This window comes from Haliaeetus leucocephalus, unplaced genomic scaffold (genome assembly GCF_000737465.1).
Source record: "Haliaeetus leucocephalus isolate CR32 unplaced genomic scaffold, Haliaeetus_leucocephalus-4.0 Scaffold752, whole genome shotgun sequence".
NCBI lineage: Eukaryota > Metazoa > Chordata > Aves > Accipitriformes > Accipitridae > Haliaeetus > Haliaeetus leucocephalus.
This window is the reverse complement of record NW_010973188.1, coordinates 3,083,819-3,100,581: the sequence shown is the minus strand read 5'-3', so window position 1 is coordinate 3,100,581 and position 16,763 is coordinate 3,083,819. Positions and strand designations below refer to the sequence as shown.

Below are 16,763 nucleotides of genomic sequence, written 5' to 3'. Positions count from 1 at the left end.
TTGTATTTAACGTATCCTTTTGAACATAACATAATCAGAAGCAAGCAGCTATCATTGCTCTACTGATTGCAGTCTTTCCCCATGCAGCCTCTCTACTGTCTATTCTGTTTTTGTTTATTCTGCTCCAGATAATTCCCCTGTCTCTGTACAGTGTAGCCTGTATAACTTTCACCTATCCATTCCAACTATAATTAGTTCTTAGATTTGAGTATCACTGTAAGTGAGAGGCCTGTTTTGTAGTGTAGAGGCACAGAGACTTCTGGATCTTTCGTTTGGAACATGAACTATATATTCATTACACACACATTTAAGTTCTTTGAGTTTTCTATCTATCCATAAAAAATCTGAACTGTTAAAAGGGAACTGTGAACTTTCCCCAATATTTGTTTATTTATTTAAAATTATATACATGTACTACTGTATATATTATGTATATGTATATTATAAAGTATATAAAAATAGAAATTAAAAATGGATTAGATAAAGATGAATTAAACTCTGTATTGAAAATTTTTTTTTATTTTTAATGGTAGAAAACATATTTCTTTCCAGCATCCCAGTAGATTGTCTTGTACATTGCCTGGGGTGAGCACACCCTGCTTTGCAGACCGCTGGTATAGGGAACCAAAGGAGACGAGCTTCATAATATAAGCTGTAATATTATCTTTCTGCAGTTAGTATGGGTCTATTGTGTCTACCTTACTTATTGTTTCATTATATTAAATTCAGCCTGTTATATTAGATGCTATATATGTAGGTGCTAGAACACCTTTTTTCAATCTAATCAGACGTTCATAGGTCGAAGAATGCCTATTGTGACAACGGCGGCAAAGGGAATTTTTTTTGTACTTGCACACATTTCAGTGCACAGGGTCAGGTACAACACTGCAGTGTGAAGCTTGTCAATGTGGTTGTATACAGCTCAGGGGAGTTGGGTGCATGATTTAATTGCTTGGAACTGGATGTGACCAGTCAAAGCTCTGACTGTACTTTAGGTTTATGCAGCTTGTGCAACAATTTATACAACTATTGTGTGTTGTTAAAAGAACCACAATGGGAAGTGTTGAAGTTGTGTGTTTTTTAATGGATTTCCAACTGTACTTTCTCTGCAGAGTAACCTTTATCCTCCCTACTCATTAGCACTGACTCTGCTCCTTTTTTCCTTCAGAACTCCAGGATCTGAGTCTTTTACTTTTCACTGTTCTCCTATGACCTAATTTATTACTCAAACTCTGAATAATATCCTTCCCAATATTCTCGTATTGTGTCACCTCCTCAAGGTCAACTCCTGGAAAATGTTCCAATTTCTTGTAATGTAGACAGTGCCAGAAAAATCTTAGATAGCTTATGTTTTTCATGCTTTTTAACTAGTCCAGGAAGGTCTGGATTACGAGCTATTATTTGTATGTTAATGGGTATCCACTTGAAAGAATCTATTCCTACTTTATTCTCCTTGTAAACTTTTTACACAAAATAAGCACTGTGGTAATGTTACAGTAATCAGAGAGTGGTCTCCTGATGTTTGGAAACGGTGGAAATTTTTGTGATGACTACAGTTTTTGTGGCTTTTTCTATTCTAAACATAATTTTGTTATTGGAGGATATCTTGTGGTATGGGATGCAGTGGATCAGTGTTCACAGATCCTTTGGATCTACAGCTGGGGGTTCATCCCACTTACCAAATCTTACTGAGGTGCCTGAGTTGGGAGCCTAGTAGTCAGCGATGAGAGACACCTTTATGGCAGGTTGGCCTGTGGATGGCCTGAATGGCCTGCTGGGGTGAGCCTCTCTTCACTGACTGGGTGGGAAACCTCAGGTAACAACAGTCCTAACTTAGATGGCTTAAGAAGGCATAAAAGGTTAAATAGGATGAATCTCAGCCTAAATATCTATTACTCAGCTGCCAGAAACGATAAGGATGCTGATGTCCCTGGGCAGTGTCAGCTTTGCTACTTCTGTGGTTTTCGGAGCCTTTGTGTAACAGAGGTGTGACCAACTGCTTAGATGTTTCTCAGGACATTTTGCCATTTTGTCTGATGGTAACCAAGTAGTATGATGTCTAAGAGCAGCTCTTTTCTCTGCCTTACGCTACTGGGTGTTATTACTTTTTTATTCCATGCAAGAGTCCAGTATGTTTTTTTGGAAACAGCCTTACAGGAGAATGGTGTCAGACCAGAGGATCAGTTCAATGTAACAGTGCATGAGCAGTAACAGCTTAGTGTCATTATGGTCAAGTTACTTATTAGTCCTGTAGTCCTTAAAGGTGGGTAATGCTGCTCAGCTGACACCAGAAGGGAAGAGTATAGCCTGGGAGGATCCTGTAGCAATAAAGATGCTTGTTGTTTGTTTTTATCTGTCCTTGTGTGGAATTCTTGTTCTGTCTGTTGAAAACAGATACAATACAACATTAACTAATACATGTTAGTATTACACATGCTCAGGCACACCTATGCTATGTAGAGGACTAAGAGTCTTAAAAGCACTGGGAACATAGGAAGGGTGAGTTTTCATCAGACACTGGGCACCTTGATTTCAGTGTACCCACTTTGACAATGGCAATTAATAAGCTATTCAGGACTGCTTAAAATGATACCTGTAAAGTCTTTATACTCCAACATAGTCTTTTGCAATGTTTACATTTTTTATTCTGCTGGAAGTTGTTTTAAGAATGATGGTTCTAAAAAAGTGTTGCTAACTTGCTACACTTTCAAACCCGGCCTTCCCTAGAGATTTTATTTCAGTTGCATATGTTTTGCACGAAGAATAAAATTGATTATCAACACACTGTAGAAATCTGAAGAAATGCCTGGAGTAGCTTTTCTGTATGAGTTAGCGTCATTATCAACGGTCTGACACTGGCCATTTGTAATGCATTCATTCCTGATAAACAGCAACTAGTGGGTTTTTTTCCTTAGTATACTGATTCCAGGCCTAACTGTTGTGATATAGTCAATATAACAGGATCAGCTGGTAATAAAATCAATAGATTCACCAAATATGATCAGGGTAGGAATGAGTCATCCCTTAACACTCTGTCTATCCCCTTCCCTCTAAAAATAGTGTCTGAATCATCTCAGATATTGAGAATATTAGAAGCAGATTTAGCAAAGAGTGATGGTGAGCATCATGCCTGTTACTGAGCCAGAATCCTCCTGTCAATCATTTCTTAACTACCATAATTTTTGCTATACCCTTTTTATGTTGAGTAACCACGGCTTTAGGCCATTTTCTGTGACTGAGCATGCCTTTTATTTTTCTGATAGCATTTGGATATTCTAATATTGTTTTTCAGCCATCCCATTCTTTCCACACTAACACTGTAATAGTTTTTTTGGCAGCTGTTGGTCAGATGGTGCTCATTTCAGTCACTTACACACAGGCCTACAGTTGCATTTGACATGCCTGAGGATATCTGGCTTATCACATGAGCTTGGAAGGATGTCCTGTGAGACTTCCATGCCCTTTGGACCCACATTGAGGGATGCATGAAACATCTGGGAGCATATCAGCTGTCTCTTGATTGATTTGGTGTATGCATCTGCAAGTCACCAACATCCGACTTTTCTTTCTGAGGTATTTTAAAGTACAGAGTTTAAACTGAGGAAAACATATGAGTTGTACAGTGAAATTATTTTGTGCATTTTCATTCTGGATTTCTTGCCGATCATGATATTTACTCAACAAATGGGTATTTCTCTAAAATATATTGCAGCCTTGTCCTTTATGATCTGAACCTGCTCGCCAGTTTTCAATATCAGGGTCTCCCATAGTTGACAACGCAGCTGCCGTTAAGGAATGGCTGATACCTACTATTGATATGCTTTTATAATGAAAAACTGAGACACAGTGGGACAAGCATGTACACTGAGACAGCTTAAATGTCAGTATCTACATATATGAGGTGCGTGTTGAAACTTACATTACAGGCAGTGGAGATTTAGAAATTTGTTCAACTCTAATACAGATACAGAGAACGAAGGCAATACCTACTAGACTCTGTTTTTCCTTGTATGGGATCTCACAGCTTTCCATCCCCAGTAAAGACAGCATCCCTCCCCCTTTTTCATAAGTAGACAGTTCTTCTTTTCTAGTGTATACCTAATTTGTTACACTTGTTGCACCTTATTTACAGTGAGTTGACACTACCATTAAGTGATGGTAATCACTGGACAGCCTTTCAAGAGCTCACATAAAGCTCAATTACTCATGGCGATAACAATCATCCCAGAAGCTAAGCCTGTACTTAGCGGCTGAGTTGGAGAATTAATTTTAAATGGAAAGTTTGCTGTTGGGAGATCTGAAAATGTATAATACGTGAAGACGTAGGTAATCTGATTTTGTGATGCTTTCTTCTACTTGCCTTCCTTGGTAATTGCCATGTAGCTGCATTAAGTAGCATCACAGAAATTCCTCCAGTTAGGCTTTAAGGGACTATGTGATTTGTTAAAGCTTGGTGCTGATAGTGGTAGATGAAGGAGTTTGAGAAGAACTAGTGAAGTACAGTTTCGTTTACAGAGTTACATCTTCCAAAATTGTGAGAACAACAGTGGAAAACATTAAGAGAATAGCTAGACTGCATTGTAGCAGTGGGCTTCTTTTTTTTTAGTCTTTCCTTTCTGTTTATTTTGAATCTATTATTGTAGATCTATAATAGAATTTAAAAAAAACAACTGCTGTAGTTCCTGGATTTGGGACTACACTGTCAACGTGTATGGTGCAAAGAAAATGTGTATTTGTCTGTGAAAAGGTGTAGAAAGTTTATTATGTAAAATGATATGACTGCAACCTGAAAATGGTCACGGCTACAACAGACACATAGTATATCTGTAAGGCTTTTCTTCACGAATGTAAACATGCAGCAACTTCAAAATCACTGAACTGATAATTTGTCAAATAGCCATAGGCATGATGATAGCTATTGAGCTTCCTTAGTGCAATGTCTGGGGTTTTTTGTTCGGTGGGTTTTTTTATTTGTTTGTTTTAATATGTGCAGTATGGCATTTCATGGAGTAGGGAGAGTGACAGAAAGAGAAGGCTGTTTGGGAATTTGTTTATTTTTTTTCTGTTGAGAGGAAGAATCCTTCTAGAGCAAGAGCAGTTCCCCAGGATTCTTGGCAGCATATTTTAAAGCGTAAAATCATGCCTGTCCAGATGCTTTAGGGACTACTACTTGCTCTTCTATTCAGTGATTCTCAACTCTACTCAGTTCAGTCATGAGACTAGATTCAAGTAAAGAACAATGCTTTGAATTCAATCCTCAAAGCTACCTACATTTTTTCCCTAAATCTTCATATATGATTTTTTCTTCAGTACAGATTCTTTGACAAGTGAAAATTGAAAGTAGAATTGATTAGGAGAAAAAAATATTGAAAAGTGTGAGAAGATTGGAATTACTTTTGGAAGTGTTCAGTCATGATTCAGCAAAGAAGAAGGAAGACACCAATTTGATTTTGTAATTATGGGTGGGGCATGGGGGGATCACTGATGACAAGTGGAAGGGGGGAAAATAGTGCTAAGTATAAATTAAAAGTTATTAAATATAGAAAGTTGGTAAGGATAGCTAAATAATTCACAGAAAAATATTTCAGGGTAGACATTAAATATTACATGAGAAGAAGCCCAATAGTGATATAGGAGATAACATATGACAGACACATTTATAAAATTATTACTGCTGATAGAATAAAAGCAGAATGATTCAATAACTATTTGCTTTGTGTGTGGAAACAATTTGTCCAACATACATGCATTATACAGAAATGCCTGATTACTTTCTGGAATGTTAGTAACTAGAAATACTTGTTAGACATGGTTTCAAAGTAGATGTAGGTACCATCTAGCACACGAGAGCTGTTAAATTCAAGATAGTGATCTTAATGAAGGGGCCAAAAGGATGAAACTTCATGCTTTGTAAGAAGGCTATAATGTTCTTTCCTATTCTTGAAAAATGTAGGTCCATGTTGGATGAACAAAAACTAGATTTCAAAAATATTTATCAATTTCACAGTCTAAGAGATACCTCTAAGTAGCCTTCTGGTTACGCTAACGAGCCTTTTAAGTAGAGGCAATGAGAATCTCATCCTCAGCAACATTTAGTCTATCTCAGAAAGGGCCCAGGCATACCACTTTTACAGCATGTCCTTGGAAATTGGCAAACAAATGCTGTGTTACACCATCGGCAGGAGATGGAGGCTAAAACTCTTTTCCCCTTAATTGTTCTGCCTGGAACACAGTGAAATAGGGGTATTTCATCTGTTCTGTCATAATATTATACAATGCGGAATGCATTTGTAGGACAGTATCTTCTCCCTAAAGCAATCCATTTTTTAAAAACCGCGTGTTCTTATAATGTTTAGAAGTTTAGGATACTCTTTGCAGAAAAAAAATCATTCAAAGACACGTGTAACCTTGTTAGTAGTTTCTGGATAAAGAAATTTTATATAAAAGGAAGGCACTTATATCTGTATGTGGCATGTACACAGATCTCCTTACTCTGGGATTTTTAGAGGTAAGCTGCTGCTTTAGTCGTCTTGACAGAGTTGAATGTGGTTGCGTTTGGGTTAGAGCGAAGTAAAGACTGTTGTCATTATGTGAATGTGATTCATTCTCTTGCTCAAGAATTCCTTATTAGTTGAGTTCATCCTCGGACTCTGATGTTTGCTTACATCTTTAATGCTAACAGTCTTGAAATGTCGTGTGCACTCAACTGCAGACCAACAAAATGACCCCCGCAGTGCAGCTTAGCATTGATATTGTTTTGTGTAAGGGGGAGATGTTAATAAGTGATTATATTTAACTCCTGAGAGACGTCATTATTCTGAATTTATCCCTAGTGTTGTGGGGGTTTCTTTTAAATAATTTTAACAGTACAAATGTAAGAAAATAATTTTGCCTACAGAAAATAACATTTATATGCAGAAAAGATCATTTGTATTTTGGAAGTGTTAAACTTGTTTCAGGACTGGTCTTTGTGTCTTTGTGGCTAACTCTTGATTTGAGACATGACAATTCCCCCCCCCCGCAAATGTGCAAGATCCAGACAGGAATAACACCACAAAGTTTGTTTATTTTGGCAATAGTTTGGTTTCCTTGTCTAGATAATCAGCAGTACTTAGGATCCCATTCCCAAGTGGGGTGCATTACTTTGTTAAAGATCCCTTGGTAATAAGTTTAAAAATATAAGATAAATTCTAATGAAGTCAGTGAGCATGTTAATTCACAATAGCTGAGAACCCAGTTCAGTAGTTGCATATTTTTTCTTATCATACCATTAGGTATGAGATAGGTTCCTGTTTGAAATTTTTCCCTGCAGTGTTGCAGATCTTATTTCTTTCCAGAGGAAACATCTGAAGTGCCTTCAGTATCATGTTCAGCCTTTTAGGATTATTTCTATTAATGTATTTCAGCATTCAGAGCAAAAACATGTTTGATAAGATCCTTGTTATAATATTTACACATCTACTGATAAGCAGTGCGAAGGTGACAGCGTAAGGGACCATATTCGATATAGTTCCTCCGTATCACTTCCTCATCAGAAGTCTGGCATAATAGAACATGCCACCTTGAATGGCATAAAGTAAGTTTTTTCCACTTCTGAACATTTTTAGCTGTTTTATTTCTTTCTCACTGAACAAATGTGAATGTTAATTCTCCCACTGAAGTGACTACTGCGGTTTTTCACAAGATTGACACTTGGGAGTTCATATGCAAAGGAACGTGCATAACAGCTTTGTACGTATTATGTTGATGATTGCTATAACTACAGAAGCACAGAATGAGGAGAAACAAAACCCTGGGAGTATATAAACAAACTAGATTTTGGTGTTCTTATTCACAAATGGTATTCAACAAGTCTGATAAAAACAGCCTCTAATAATAAAGAAATGTTCTTTGAAGTATGCCCCTTACCTGTACTGTTCTATTGTCTGTCATTCCTACTAATTTACAGTTATTGTAAAAATATTACATGTTTAAATTCATGCCATTTTGGTGGAATCTATATTTGTGTAAGCTAATTTAAAACTACTTAAACTAGTAATAAACCAAATGAAACTGTTTACTAGAGAGATTTCTGTATGACAGCTCTTTCATTGTATTTTTTACTTTGTATCTTTTTGGTGTACCCAACTGAGAAAGCGTGCAGTCTTGTTCTACCCACCTTTCCTGTACTGATTTTCCAGCAACACTCTTACTTTTACAAACATCTTTCTAAACAGAATTGCATGTTAATTACACATATTACATGTTATTAATCTACCTGAGTTCTTGCCTTATACTTAAGCCATTGTTTATGCACAAGATTGCATTCAGCAAAGGAAACTAGAGGAGAGCCTCAGAATGTTTTTGCCTTCTTGCTGAATACTAGAGATTCATTAAAAAGTGCTGTGATGGGGAGGCTCATCCCCCATGCAGTACTGCTATTTGTCACATACCCTGAGTGCTCTCAGCAGTAGCAGAGAGTAGCCATTTCTACAGGATTGCTTATGTCTGGAACCAGATCTGGTGGTGTCCTCACTGTTTGGATCAGTGAATAGCAGTGGTATGGAACAAGGAATTTGTGGTTGTTAACTAGGCTATTCACATGAGCAGGGCATCACTTTCCTGTTTTCAGTGGTGAGCAGAAAAGAGCATTCTTCATCTGCTGCTGGAGCTCTCGGCATCAGATTTACTTTCAAAAATTGTGTTTGGTTGTTGCAATAGAATGTTTCTCTTAAAAGTTGTCAAAATACAAACATTAGGGTAAATTCAGAGGTGAATGTAGAGGTGTTATACTATTAAGTCAAGTCCTCTTAAAGCTTCTTTCCTTTTCTCCCTCTGCTTCCCAAAGCACAACTTTGTAATATCAAGAGTAAGATAATCTTAAAAAAAAAAAAAAAAAAAAAAAATTGTTTACTTAACTTGCCACTTCTTTACATAACACCTCTGAATTACAACCAAAAATCTGAAGAGAAAACTGTTTCGGATGAAGTAGTTAGAAACTTGAGGGACAACAAGAAAAGGCATGTGGCCAAAAAAAAAAAAAAAAGGAAGGGGTATAGGGAAGAGTCTAAACTGGAGGATAGCATCCTTACTGTAGCTTATGCCTCTGTGCCTTTTGAGTTGCTGTTAGAGTTTCAGCAATTAGAAAGTGGAAATAAGTTTGGAGCAATTGTGCAGATCTATATATAGCATCTCTGTGTTTCAGCTTTTACCTAAAACATACGGTGTTTAGAGGTACTACATCACAAGAATATTGCATATGGCAGTGCTTCCCCTCAGTGAATGCCATGTCTTCTTTCCTGTTAAAAATTGTGTTTGGTGGAACTGCTTGCTAGTCCCTGTGCTTTCTGTGTGCTTAGTAACAGCATGGGTGAAAGATGCCCAAACAGCTGTGGGGCATGTAGTAATGCTGGATAACTCTGTAGTACTCAGAGACAAGAATTAATCTGCTGATTTGTGATGCATCCAGTGGAAATACTGTAATCTAATGAACAGTTTAACATTTTCCTTGGAGAGCCTGTTGATGTAATTGCAGTAGTGCTTACACTTGAATAGTTGATAGCATGTAAGTGGCAAAGAGTGGTGAGGGGAAGTGAGACAAAAACTAGCATGATCCCTGAGGTGTAAAAGAAAAGGAATTTGGAGAGTCAGATGACAAACATTTCAAAACCCATCTTCATTTTCTTCAACACACGTTACAGGAAGGGAATTTCCATCCATCCTAAAGGCTTGTTTGGGTAAGCGTGGGCTATTTTTTGAGGATTAGGATTTAGGTGCTTGGAATTTGTTTTGTTACACATTATTTTGATTAAATGAAAACATTTGGACTTGATTAAATTAGTTTATCTGGAGCTGTTCAAGGTTGTTTGAGTATCTTGAAAACAAATTGCGTGATGTAATTGCACGGACAAACTGTATAATAGTGGTTTCCTAGCTGCTTTGTTGATGATTTCATGCTCTATTCTTGTGTTTCCAACCCATAGCTGTGGCAGCTTTATTTGGATTCATGTTGCAAATGTTCTTTTTCTATGCATTCAGTCTTTCAGAGACTCCCCGTGGGGGCACCTTGATACACCTTCTTTACTTGGCTTATTTTGAACAGTGATACCCCCTAAGCTGTGCTAGGCTGGGGGGAATTAAGGCCTTTGGATGCCAGAGAAATCAAAGCTTGCTATTACCAATTAATTCCCCGAGGATGAGAAGAATACTTGAAATGTTTGTAATTCCTTAAACCTGTCTTTACATTTCAAAAGGGTAGATGTTCATATATAGATATATTAAGAAATTGTTAAATTTGTTCAATCATATGTTGGCTGATCCTTAAGACACTTGAGACACTTGGTTTACAGCAGATCTGAGTGAAGAATTTGTTGCCTTTCTTAGGTCCATTGATACTTCCTTTGTTTTGTTTGTAAGATACCCACATGTGAACTGAAATTTCTTGTCATCTTATGCAGACTTATCTCCACATTTTTATCAGGCTGCAAGCAGCTAGAGGGTTTCACACCATAATGGATTTTTTTTTTTTTTTTTTTTTTTTTTTTTTTTTTTTTTTCCTTTTCAGAGCAAATGGCAACAGCCCAGTGAGAATCAGGCTCCAGTGCGCCCTTTGTCTGAATGCCAGTTGTGAACATACATGCAAACCCAGCATCTTCTAATGGTCTCTCCCAGCACATGGGTCTGTTTTTTGTCGGGAATGTCCCCTATGCCTCTGGCAGTGTTGAGCCATTCTGTTTAAATTCTTTAACCTCAATGACAAAAGAAAACAAAGAAAAAAACTTTCATCAGAAGTTGAGCTGTTCAAATGCCCTGGCTTTATATCCTGTTCCTATCTTAAGTGGTCCTTTCCCCAGGGCTCTTTGGTCTTTGTTAACCTGAGATTCCCAGAGCCTTGTCAAGGAAAAGTAGTGTTTCCTTCCTCTGCCTTTTTGGAGGCTTACCCCACTTCAGCTCACTTTTCTCAAATGTGTGTAATTCCAGTTCTGGTGAACTTGTGTGTCTGTGATTTCTAGCACCAGTTTCATAATCAAATGTAGCCATTTCTCCTGGCCATGAATTACCTGAGGAAACATTGCAATTAGTCTGTGTGTGTGCTTATTATACTTATTTAAAATTTTAAGATATTTTATTTCAACCATTTATTTGCCATTTGAGATTATCGAGTTTTCAGTTTAGCCTGGCAATCACATCCTATTTGTTTTACATGCCTGAGTAAAACTTCCAATTGTATATGTAAGAATTTTAAATTTTTTTATTACAGAATTTTATATTCTCAAAATAGATTTAATATATTCTAATTGAAAGCTCATTCCTCGTACATTAGGCCAGACCTTCGAGACATACAAATCAGTACATCTGTACATAAATCCGCTGACTGAGTGATTTGCACCACATGATAATGTGAGCAGCTTGGAATTTTTATTTTCTGTTATATGTAAATACTGAGACATTAAACATTCTTCATTATTTACCTCATACTGGACCTCTCAGTGGCATTTGTTTGCACTTATTTGCACAAATTATTTGTGTGAATATCCACAGCAGTTATGAAAAGGGACATGAATGAACTCTTTTTTTATTGGTATCTTCCTTTCCAGTATTTTTAGTACAAACTTTGCTTGCTTGCAAGCAAAGCTTTTCACATGCCCATTCATTACCCAGTGGGCTCCTGCAGGAGAGGAAAGCCTGAAGATCACCCTGTAATGCAGAGATACCTGTGCGATATGGCCTTCCAGACACTGGCTGCTTTATAGGAATAGGAGCTCTGAAGAAATTACATTTTTTTTGGTGGAAATACAGGGTATATTTATATTGTTTAAAAGCTGGTTTTTGCACATTACCTTGTTGCCTTGGGCAGGAAGAAAATCTATGGGATAGGCTTCTTGCACTCGAGGAATTAGTGAGATGATTTCTGTTTGCCTTTGTTCCACTGTACTTCTTTCAAACACCAAATTGCTGTTGTCCTAGTGCTACTTTACACTATTTCATTGTGCGATGTTACTTTTGCGGGAAAATCACCTTAGCTTTCAACCCTGCTCAGGCAGATCTTTACAAGTACCTAAAATGCTTTGTATGTTGTCGCCATTCCAGTAAACCTGCTTGTTTGTGGTAGCTCAGGGAGAAATTGTACCAGAGTGAGAGAGAGATAGCTGTCATGCTTTAATTACTCTGGGCTCAAAAATCCTTCATTTTACCCTGAAGTAACAGCCGTTCTGTAAGGACATCTTTTATACGCTTGGATAAAGTCCCAACAGCACTGGGACCCAAAAAAGTGACGCCTGCGCTGGCATGGATAGCCTTCTGAAGTCAACTAGGCCTTTTAGCATAGTGCTACAGCTTGAAGTACTTTCTGTCAGTTTATATGAAATTAAAATATGAGATAAGATGAGAAAAATATTGAATATACATTTGCAGAACAGAGTGGAAAAACAATTCTGGCTGTTTACATTTGTGTGTGGACCTATCTGGCCATCAGGCATCGCTGTTCCAGACCCTGTCAATACACTACGGCGGCACTCTGCGGCAAGCTGGGCTGATTGTGCTGTTTCTTGAGCACTTTTCCGGGGCCAAGTGAATTACGCAGTTGGGTTGGAACTCCTTGGGCTGCTGAATGTCCTGCTTTGTCTTCTTACAACACACAGGTTCCTTTTCCAATACTGACTATTTACAGTATTAATAATAGTAATAGGCTGCAGTCATCCAGAGATTACACCACTTGGAATAATAAGCACTAGGTTCCTAATTACCTTGCATTATCTACAGTTTCTCATTTTCATTGTAATTCAATACAGACCAAGCAATACCAATCCAGCAAAATACCATAATTACTGTAAAGTCTAGATTTTTATTTATTTATTTTTACGGTCAGAATCTTATCTTAAAGCTGACAAATGGATACTGTATGCTGTTTCTCCAAGAATCTTTAATTTCTGAAAAAATGACCTTAGTTTGTGTTGAACAAAAGCTTACAGGATTCCTCCTGTTGTTTTTGCATCATTTAGTTCTTGAAAATGTTGACAGCTCAGCTAGATTATGGTTGATTATAAGGTCTCACATCATATTTTTAGAAAGTGCTGAACCATGCCTACTGCTGTTTGTGTTTCTGAGTTAAGAAATAGTTTTCATTCAATGTTGATGTTTTTCATGTTTCATCTGATAATTTATATTGCCGTAAATGTGCAAGTACTAGCTGGCACAGAAGTAACTACCTTTGTCTTTATAGTGGAGTTAAAATATTGTAATACTTCGGAATTTGTCTCTGAAATCATTTGAGTAAAGTCTTTTGATATTTTTATGATCTTCATGGGTGGGTATACAAATTAGCTTCTTTTATATGAGAGATAAATGTTAAGCAAAATACAGATACTCAGTAAGACATGGTTTTCTGGAGAACAACCAAGGCTCACAGTGAAAAGGGAAAATTTATCCCCAGCACTGTCTAGTCTCTGGTGAGTTTTTCCCCAGTCTTCCAGGGAAGTGTAGGTCGTCCAGGATTTTCAGAAATGGGAGGCTGACTAAATAAGGATACCTGTGTTGAGGTATGAATAAGAGGTGCAGCCAGGCACCATATTAATTTAGCGTCTTGCTTAATAGTATAATGAAATAAAATAGCTGGGGTTTTTAAGGGAGGCATGTGCTTGCCGTGTTTGTCATGGAAAGAAGATGCAAACCAGGCAGAGGTCAAAAGGAGAGTTTGTCATGGAAGGAAGGTACGAACCAGGCAGAGGTCACAAGGAGGGGAAAGGAAGTGGTTCTACCACAAGGCAATTAAAAGTACATATCAGATAGATAGTCATTCCTCGGATACCAGAAGAATGAAGGGCCCCAGCTCTATGCCTTTCCTCCTCAACTTCTGTGTGATACGTGGTCAGATAATATGAAAGCTAAAGTCATTAACAAAATTTTTCTTTCTGTTTTCGTTTCAGTTATTTGCCACCTTCCATGCATGAATGGAGGCCAGTGTAGTTCTAGAGATAAATGCCAGTGCCCTCCTAATTACACTGGTAAACTTTGTCAGATCCCTGTGCAGACTGCCAATACTCCAAAACTGTACCATCACCCACAACAGGTGAACAAGGCTGTAGGATCACAAATAATCCACTCTACTCATACTTTACCACTGACGATGTCTGGACAGCAAGGTGTAAAAGGTAACTTTTTTCTTGATAGATATTTTTTCCTTTGGAGTTGATTTGATTAACTAATTCTGGGTATCCAACCAGTAATGATAGTGATCTGTCTACATAGTTTTAATCTTGACACCACAACTTAAATCGTGAGCTCACCAGAGTGACTGGAAAGTATTTTGCTCAGTGACTGAAATAATAAGAAATAACAGTGCTATTCAAAAGTTTATAAGTAAATTTACTTTGCTTTATGGTGGAATTTAATGCAGATTGCAGAGTCCAATGATAATGCAGGGGGCTTCTTCCAGGAGTGTAAACCTGTTTGAAAAGAGAATGATTGGGGCTGAACAGAGTCCATAAATTGCGGTATACCTAGATAGAAAGTTGCAGGTGATTCCATGGTTACTAGTGGAGGGAAGAGACAATGCTTTCCAACATAACAAAACTTAAATCTAATGTAAAACTATAAATACAATCCATGTTTATCTTTGTTATGTCATTTGGTAAAGTCCTATAAGTTAATTTTGTGGTGAACTTTTTAATGTAGATAGGCCATGATACAATTCAGTTCAATAGAACATTCTTTCCAGGTCATATAACAATATCATAGAAAAAAATGGTAAGGATTTCCTACTGCCAATGCTGTGAAGGCCGAGGATCAGAAACAAGAAAAACTGTGATGTTAATCAAATTTTGCCCAGTCAAAGAAGGTTCAGTCAGCTTCAGGTTTCTGTTTCCCCTAATGCTTTTTTGTGAGGTGGCAAGTTCTGATGACCTTGAAGAGAAGTGTTGAATGATTCCTATGTGCCCTATGACATTTTATCTTGGTGAGATCCTGTCCATGTGGAGAGACCCCTGCAATTCAGTTTCATAACATGTGAATTTTGTTTGTTTGAATTGCCAGATTGATTTTTCTTGTCGAGGGTAATTTTACAATTACCTCTCCAAGACTGCTGCTTCTGAATAAAAACAAAATATATGGGGGAAAGATGTGAGGAGGCTCAGTTGTTGGCAACTAGTTCCTGAATAATTTTGCTAAAAGAGGCCTAACTATTTATATGTTTGGATAAATATAAGCTAATGTAGTAATTCTGTTTTCAGAAAGGGACATAGCTGTGAAGGAAGTGTTGGCAGTATCTTTCTGGAAACACAATATTTTATAAATTCTTTTAAGCATCTGTTCTATCTTTTCAATGGATTTCTTGTCTAGGCACTGCTACGCAGTCCACTGGGAAACTGTTTCCACTGACATGTTGGAGTATTAGTCCTTAAAGCTCCCCAGAGCTTTTCTGACTCTAAAAAAAAAAAAGGGGGGGGGGAGGGGGGAGGAGTGAGAGAATATAATTACCTAAACATTTAGCAGAGCAGCAATTTATTTCTGAGACTATTTAATTCTAGATCAAATTATTTTAGACAACACGGTGGACCATAAAAAAAAAATTATTTAAGACAGTTGTTTTTCAGATTTAGAGTTGCTGTCTTAAAACACACAATAGGTTTCTCATTGCTAAAGAGTTTGACCTCTTGAAATTTTTTTTCCTGACCCTTGAGTCATCATCAGAACCATCAGCAGTCGTAATGCCTTTTCTTCTCTTTCCATGCTGAAATGGGGGTGTTGGATTGTGGAGAGAGGAATGTTTCATTTCTTTCAAGGAAAGAATAAAACAATTCATCCTGAAATGGCTGACAGAAATAAAAATTAATCAGCACATCTGGGCAATGATCCAAGACCTGGAGAGGATTGTGGTAATAATAGTACATGGGAGGAACCAGCCTAAATTTGATGTTTTCAGCATCTGAACATCTCTAGGTGGATTGCTAGGTTAAAGCAGAACATTATTCAGTGATTTCTTTTGAGGGCTAATATATTTTTTAGATTTATCAGCTGGAGAAGCTAGTTGAAGGGATCCCTCTTCATACATAAAAATGCATGATAGTAAGTCCGGGGTGAGTTTTGTGCTTTTCACAGCCAGACTATGCTGTCTTGTCTTGCCCTGCAAAACCAGTCTAAGAGCCTAAGAAGGGCCTTGCTGCTTCTCCTTTTAACACTGAATCTTTTCCTTGTGGGTTTACCTGTAACAGAACTCATGTAGTATAAATTTTGCTTGAAGGTTATTTTCTGCTACAGGCAAGATCTAAAGAGCCTCTAAGGCCCTGTAGCTGTATTTTGCTGGCTTTCTACTACCTTATTCCTGATGTTTCTGTCTGCAATATGTTGAAGATTTTCATAAATGAAACAATGCAAGGCAGAATAAAAATAAATTTGTTTCTTTTAAGGAATTCATATATGAGACCAATTAATACTGCAAATGTGCCTAGAGAAATGAAAATAATGTGAAGAACCAAAGGCAATTTCTACAAAATAATATAATTTTAGAGCAGCTAAAATAAATGAAATATGCTTCCTGGGAAGGGGATCTGTGAGGTTGAAATTTGTAAATAAGAACTGAAAATGCCTAATCAAGTTCCAAAGAACAGTCTGGTCTCCTGGAGGCAAGGAGACAATTGAGAAGACTCAACAATCCAGTATGCATTATAGAGAAAGTATGTCAAATGGTATTTGTTGGTTCTTGGTGTTTGGAAGGGGTGTTGCATCTAATGGATTGGTTGGCCTCGAGTAGTCTGTGCAGTACTTGCTGACAAGAGAGACCCAGTCAG

General features: G+C 37.4%; 1 protein-coding gene across 2 annotated transcripts in view; it reads left to right on the top strand.

Moving 5' to 3' along the window:
* The window catches only part of LTBP1 (latent transforming growth factor beta binding protein 1), a 204,793-nt gene that overhangs the window by 76,423 nt on the left and 111,607 nt on the right, over positions 1-16,763 (top strand). For both annotated transcript variants that reach the window (XM_010581212.1, XM_010581211.1), the window contains one exon: positions 13,905-14,129. In XM_010581212.1, coding sequence (XP_010579514.1) covers positions 13,905-14,129 — 225 coding nt within the window. The remainder of the gene's footprint in view (positions 1-13,904; positions 14,130-16,763) is intronic.